General features: G+C 40.2%; 1 protein-coding gene across 1 annotated transcript in view; it reads right to left on the bottom strand.

Moving 5' to 3' along the window:
• Positions 1–7,189, bottom strand: part of PCSK5 (proprotein convertase subtilisin/kexin type 5) — a 467,206-nt gene that overhangs the window by 176,209 nt on the left and 283,808 nt on the right. Inside the window, exons 20-22 of the mRNA XM_021707170.1 lie at positions 3,580–3,677; positions 2,418–2,547; positions 1,512–1,627 (exon numbers count right to left, since the gene is read on the bottom strand). Of these exons, the coding sequence (XP_021562845.1) occupies positions 1,512–1,627; positions 2,418–2,547; positions 3,580–3,677 (344 nt within the window). The remainder of the gene's footprint in view (positions 1–1,511; positions 1,628–2,417; positions 2,548–3,579; positions 3,678–7,189) is intronic.

Here is a 7,189-nt window from a genome sequence, read left to right as displayed (position 1 = left end):
AAAAAAAAAAAAAAAAAAAATAGGAGATTGGTGAAAAAAAACCATAGCATCTTCCTGTGATTGACTTTTACGCTGTTATTCAAAATGAAGTTTCCTAAGACTTCATCAAAACATAGGATAATGTTTATGCCTAATGTATAATGCAAAAGGCAGGACACAAAGCTCTATGTATGTGGTATTTTAAAAATCTGGTAAAAAGTACATATGGGCCAGGTTCGGTGGCTCAGCCTGTAATCCCAGCACTTTGGGAGGACAAGGCGAGTAAATTGCCTGAGCCCGTGGGTTCGAGACCAAGCCGGGCAACTTAGTGAGACTTTGTCTCTACAATAAATAAAAAAAATTAGCCAGGCATGGTAGCATGCATCTGTAGTTCCAGCTACTTGGAAGGCTGAGGTGGAAGGATTGCTGGAGCCCAGCAAGTTGACACTGGGGTGGCCCTGAGTGTGCCACTGCACTCTGGCCTGGATGATGGAGTGAGACTCCAACTCAAAAAAAAAAAAGTACGTATGGCAAAAATTAGAAAGAAATACATCAACAATTAATTATAAAAGGCTACATACTGTATAATGCCAACTATGTAACATTCTGGAAAAGGCAAATCTATGAAGACAGTAATGAAAAAAAAAAAACAGTAGTTACCAGAGGTTGAGGGGAGGGAGGAATGAGTAAGCAAAATACAGAGGACGTTTAGGGCAGTGAAACTGTTCTGTATGACGCTATAGTGATGGATATAGGGCATTCTACAAATTTGTGCAAATCCACATAACGTACAGCACAAAGAGTGAACCCTCATGTCAACTGTGGACTTTGGGTGACAATGATGTGTCCATGTAGGCTCACCAGTTGTAACAAACGTACCGTTCTGATACTAGATTTTGACAGTGGGGAAGACTATGCGTGTGTGGACAGAGTATATGGGAAATTTCTTTTCTTTTCTTTTTTTTTGAGTGGAGGATCTCACTCTGTCTCCCAGGCTAGAGTGTAGTAGCGTGACCATAGCTCATTGACCTAGACTTCCTGGGCTCAGGTGACCTTACCGTCTCAGCCATCCAAGTACTGGGACTAAAGCTGCACGCTGCCATGCCTGGCTATTTAAAAAAAAATTTTTTTATAGCGACAAGGTCGCACTATGCTGCCTAGGCTGGTCTCAAATTCTTAGAGTCAAGCAATCTTCCTGCCTTGGCCTCTTCCCAAAGTGCTGGGATTACAGGTATGAGCCTGGCCGTGACTTTCTGCTCAATTTTGATAGAAATCTAAAACGGCTCTAAAAATAAAGTTTATTAACTAAAAAAATTAACCAAAGCCATATTGGCCAATGGGATTAGAGGTAATTTCTTTCTTCATGCGATTCAAATAAACAACAAAACCTATTAAGGACACAAGTTGGAGAAGAATGAATGCCAACAAGACACCTAGTGTGTCCTATCTGATGTAGGCTTGTTAGTTTCTTTTTTAAGTGGAAAAGTATTAGACCTTAAAATAGAAAGACCAAAATGAGCAGCTGTACTCACCATCCTTGCAGATGGCTCCCATTTGACACATTCCTAAGTCCAAGAGATACCCACTGGGGCAGCTCGTACAGTTCTTGAACCCCGGGCCATTGCATGTCAAACAACTGGAATCACATCTATGGGAGAAATGTGTAATTTTAAAAACTCTATTCACACATCATGTATCAGAGCCGGTGTATGCTTACTGTCAACCTCCTAATGTCTTAAACTTAATTCTCCCTCTGAAGATGACACAGAAACCTTTTCTTACAATAACTGCTAGACTTGATACCATTAAAGAAAACTCAAAGGAAAAAAAAAGAAAGACCAGAAGACCACTGATTTTAAACATTATGTAGCATGACTCTGAATAGAAATATGACTTTAAAGGTTTTAAGGTGCTCCTAAGGCAAATATAAAAATATCAAAGATAAGTTGGATTCAAGTTCCAGGGCATTGTCCATAGGTAGATGTTTGAACCTAATTTTGTTATTGCAAATTTGAAGGCCGGGCACAGTGGCTCAAACCTATAATCCCAGCACTTTGGGAGGCTGAGGCGAGAGGATTGCCTAAGCCCAGGGGTTCAAGACCAGCCTGGGCAATTTGGTGAGACCTTGTCTCTACAATATATCAAAAAATTAGCTGGAAGTGGTAGTATGTGGCTGTTGTTCCGATTGCTTGGAAAGCTGAGGAAGGATCGCCAGAGCCTAGCAGGTGGGGTGGCTGTGAGCGTGCCACTGCATTCTAGCCTGGGCGCTGGAGTGAGATTCCAACTCAAAAAAAAAAAAAAAGGAGAGATAATTAATCTCAGTATAAAGGAGCAAACTCTTAGAAAAAAAATTTTTAAGCTTTCCTACTATTTATGAAGGCAGTCATATAAGGAAGCCAGGTCCTCAATACTAGGTCCCAGAGGGGAGATCTACTTACTTTTTACAGGATTTGTATCCATTCTCTGAAGCGTGGTCAAAGTAATAGCTGACACTACAGCTCTGCACACATCTCCCGTCTTCCATGAAGTAACCCTCTGTGCAGTTAATGCACCCATCAGCTCCTGCCCCTTAAAAATAAGACAAATGCAGGAAACAGAAATGAAATCTCAGTAAAGGTTGCATAATGGACCTCTTTAACAGTTTGCGAAGATGATATCCATCTGCTACAACTTTAAGAGTAATAATTTATTTATTTATTTATTTTTTTGAGTTGAGGGTCTCTGTTGCCCAGGCTGGAATGTGTGGTGAAATCATAGCTCACTTGACCTCCTGAGCTCAGGGATCCTCCTCTCTCAGCTTCCCAAGTGGCCGATATTTTATCACACTCAGCTAATTTTTTTCTTATTTTTTTTTTTTGGTGAGACAAGGTCTCGTTATGTTGCTCAGACTGGTCTTGAACTCCTGAGCTCAAGTGATCCTCTTGCCTTGGCCTCTCAAAGTGCTGGGATTATAGGCGAAGCCACTGCACCCAGCCTAAGAGTAATAATCTAATATTTGTGCTTTCCTAATTCCCTTGGGAAAATACGGCCTCTCAATGTAAATGAAACCTATTTGCCAAAAACATCTGTTCTCTTTGGAAAGATGAGATATTATTGAGCTGGGCTTGGTGACTCAGCCTGTAATCCCAGCACTTTGAGAGGCCGAGGCGAGTGGATTGCCTGAGCCTGCAGGTTCAAGACCAGCCTGGGCAACTTGGTGAGACCTCGTATCTACAATTAAAAAAGAAAAATAGCCGGGCGTGGTGGTACACGCCTGTAGTTCTGGCTATTTGGAAAGCTGAGGCTGAAGGATCGCTGGAGTCCAGCAGGTTGACGCTGGGGTGGCCATGACCATGCCACTGCACTCTAGCCTGGGTGATGGAGTGAGACTCCAACTCAAAAAAAAAAAAAGATATTACTGGGTTATTTAAGTGTCTCCACTGGGATAGGACACTGATGTCTTTGACTTGCAGTGGGAATACATGCACCGTTACCAGAAAAGAAATACACTTTTCCAGCATTCACTGTAAAATTATCGAGTGGGTTGCATGAATGATGGCTAAACCCAGACAGACAAAAGCAAAACCAGAACCAGAATAAACAAAGAACCGGAGAAGATACCAGCACAAGTGGCACAGAAGCGGTGGCAGGGCTGGCAGTCCTGGCCGTTGAAGTAGCGTCCGTCTTCACAGGAGACAGAACACCGGGATCCCTGCAGGCTGGGAGAAATACAAAGGGAGCTTTAAACAGACTGTTGTGATCAAACCAAAGCGTAATGACTCCCCAGACTCCCTATGTAACAGATACAGTTCTCTCAGAGACCAGTGGATTTGGCAAAGCTTCAAAGCAGGGGAAATAGCCCATGCACTCTCTCTTTTTTTCTCTCCCGATGCCTATAATGCTTTTCTGTTCCTATAAAGACATATGTAGCATATACCCTTGCTGCTAAGCTTTGGGGACGTTCTCCTTCACGTGTTAGACTGATGAACACACTCTTACTTTGATCAGTGTCATATAACTCAAGGGTTTTACAAAGTATTTGATTGACAAACAATCACATTGTCTAACAATTCCCTAATATCCAGACTTACTATATAATACATTTGAAAGTTACTTAATAATTAGAAATGCAGTAGGAACATGTGATTAAAATGAATTACGATGGAATAAAAATACACAGCAATATTTGCCCAGACCTCAACTCAGACTCCCCAGAGTCGTTTTTTTTTGTTTGTTTGTTTTCAAGTGTTTCTGATTTTAGCCTTCTGTTGGTTTCCATCGAAACAAGAGTCTAATATACTTTTGCCCCTATTTCTAGATTTTTTTCATTTTAAACACTCTAATAGGGAATTTAGTAAAAAGATCTCCTTTTCTGCGGTTTCCCCAAACATGTGGACTTTACTTAGTTATTATTTAGTATTTCCGGGAGTTAGCTATACCACATTAAATAACTTAATTACATTTCTATTTATATAGCACTATGAGACAGTTCTTAAGAGCTGTCAGAATATTTTTTTCTTCTTCCTAATTTCTGTCAGCTATAACACTTTTTAAAGTCCACAGATTAGTTTTTAGAATTAAAAACAAATACAAAGAACTTATAATATTTAATGTAAAATTATAACTCACTGAATAACTAGTGTGATTGTTAACATAATGAGGAGGTGTAATCCTATGCCACCAAATCAGTGATTGTATAAGATGTGTGGCCAGGGTCGCTGGCTCAGCCTGTTATCCCAGTACTTTGGGAGGCCGAGGTGAGTGGATCGCCTGAGCCTGCGGGTTTGAGACCAGCCCGGGAAACTTGAAGAGACCTCGTCTCTACAATAAAATTTTTAAAAAATTAGCCAGGTGTGATAGCACGTGCCTCTAATTCTGGCTATTTGGAAGTTCTGGCTATTTGGAAGGATCACCAGAGCCCAGTAGGTCAACGCGGGAGTGGCCGTGAGTGTGCCACTGCACTCCAGCCTGGGCAACAGAGTGAGGCTCTGACTCAAAAAACAAAGATGTATGTTTAATCAATAGTCAAATGGTTTCTATTGTATTCAACTCTTTTGAGAGTTCATCTTTTGGTCTATTTATTTTTGAGTTGGGGTTCTCACTCTGTTGCCCAGGCTGGAGTGCAGAGGCATGATCACGGCTCACCACAGCCTTGACCTCTTTAGATCAGGTGGTCCTTCTGCCTCAGCCTCCTGAGTAACTGGGACTACAGGCATATGCCAGCACACACAGCTAATTTTTCTATTTTTTGTACAGATGAGGTCTTGCTATGCTGCCCAGGCTTGTCTTGAACTCCTGGGCTCAAGCCATCATCCCGTCTCAGTCTCCCAAAGTGCTAGGATTAAAAGTGTCAGCCACCATGCCCAGCCTCTTTTCTTAAACTCTTTATATTATTTCAATAAACATTTTATTTGGCTTCTTCAAAAATGGATCATATTAATTTTAAAAATTAAAATGTATTTTCCCCTATGCTCATTAAAGAAAACTTGAAACTACAAAAAAAAAAAAAAAAAAAAAAAAAAAAAAAAAAAAAAAAGTAGATGAAAAAAAGAATTCCAGACAGTTCCTGTTAGTATTTTAATCTGTTTCCTTCCTGGATTTTGTGCACAGGCATTTTCCCCTGTTTGTTCTTTGCCACTACTTAAAAAATTTACAGGTCTCTTGAGGCAAAATGGTCAATCCTAGAAGTTCTTAAAAAAAAAAAAAAAGGCAAGAAGCCGTCTCCAGGAAACCAGGGATGGCAGAACTAGAATTGGACTTCATTCAGACATCTCACTGGCCAGAGAGCTGTCATTTAAAACGTCAAAATGAGAAAATCCCTTTTCTTGTCAGTACAGCTAGAAAAAAGTTGTTGCCTCAAATGGACTTTTTTTTTTGGGAGGACATAAGGACCACCCAAACACTTAAAGTTTTAAAAAATCTGCCTACTTTTTCTAGGGCAGGACAGGACTTCTCTCTGGGGTTGGCATCTATTCAACAGGAGACAGAGGCCGTCCTGTGTGAAGGAATGAACGAAGGGGGACCGGCAATAACAACAGTCACTAAACCCTGAAGATTTCTGCTGCTTCCAAAATACAGGCACCACAAGGTTAACACACCTGGTACTGTGAACGCCTCTGTTCTTTCCTTGATGAACCAGCCAGGGCTGAGGTGAGTGGATTGCCTGAACCTGCGGGTTCGAGACCCGCCTGGGCAACTTGGTGAGACCTCATTTCTACAATAAATCAAAAATTAGCCGGGCATGGTAGCGTGCGCCTGTAGTTCTAGCTACTTGGAAGGCTGAGGTGGAAGGATTGCCGGAGCCCAGCAGGTCGAGGCTGTGGTGGCTGGGAGCGGCCACTGCACTCCAGTCTGGGCGACAGAGTGAGACTCCAACTCAGGGAAGAAAAAAAAAAAAAAAAGAACCAGCCAGGTTAGCCCTGTGCTGTCCAATGTATTCTAGTACACATGGTTACATGGCTACGGAGCCCTTGAAAGGTGTCTAGTGTGGCCCAAAATCAGGATTTTAAATTTTATTTAATTTTAATTAAGTTTCAATGTAAAAAATTGGCCCTTGATTTTGTTATTGGCAAAATTGTGAGGAAGCTCGGAACAACTTGGCTATGTAAAAATTTTCTTTTCAACTATAAAATTTAAACAGAGATCAAGTATTTCTCATAATGTTTTTTGCTATACTGAGATGTGCTTTAAAGGTAAAATATACACCAGATTTCGAAGACTTAGTGCAACAATAAAAAAGATTATAAAATATCTTATTAACTGTTTTTTTTATATTGTTGAAATGATGATATTTTGGATATATTAGGTGAAATAAAATATTTTATTAAAATCAATTTCCCCTGTATCTTTTTAGTCTTTTTAATATGGCTACTGGCACATTTAAGATTACATATACAGTTCTCATATTTCTATTGGTGTGCACTGCTTTAACTTACCCTATAAAATACTCCTTAATAAAAATAATTTAAATAATCTTTTACTTCTCAAAGACCAATTACGTGCTAGATGTTAGAATAAGTACTTTGTAAATGCTGTCATAGCTAACCCTTATCATAAAACCAAGCAGGGGTTATTATCACTATTTTCTAGATGAGAAAATGGAGGCTCAGGATGATTGACTGACTTGCCCAAGATCACACAGCTAATAAATAGAAGAGGATTTGAGCCCATATCTACCTTCTTTCTTCTTTTTTTTTTTTTTGAGTTGGAGTCTCACTCTGTCACCCTGCTG

This window comes from Carlito syrichta, unplaced genomic scaffold (genome assembly GCF_000164805.1).
Source record: "Carlito syrichta isolate Samal-C Ts95f unplaced genomic scaffold, Tarsius_syrichta-2.0.1 Scaffold316420, whole genome shotgun sequence".
Taxonomy (NCBI): domain Eukaryota; kingdom Metazoa; phylum Chordata; class Mammalia; order Primates; family Tarsiidae; genus Carlito; species Carlito syrichta.
Note: the sequence above shows the minus strand (reverse complement) of the source record. Positions and strands in the feature narration are given on the sequence as shown.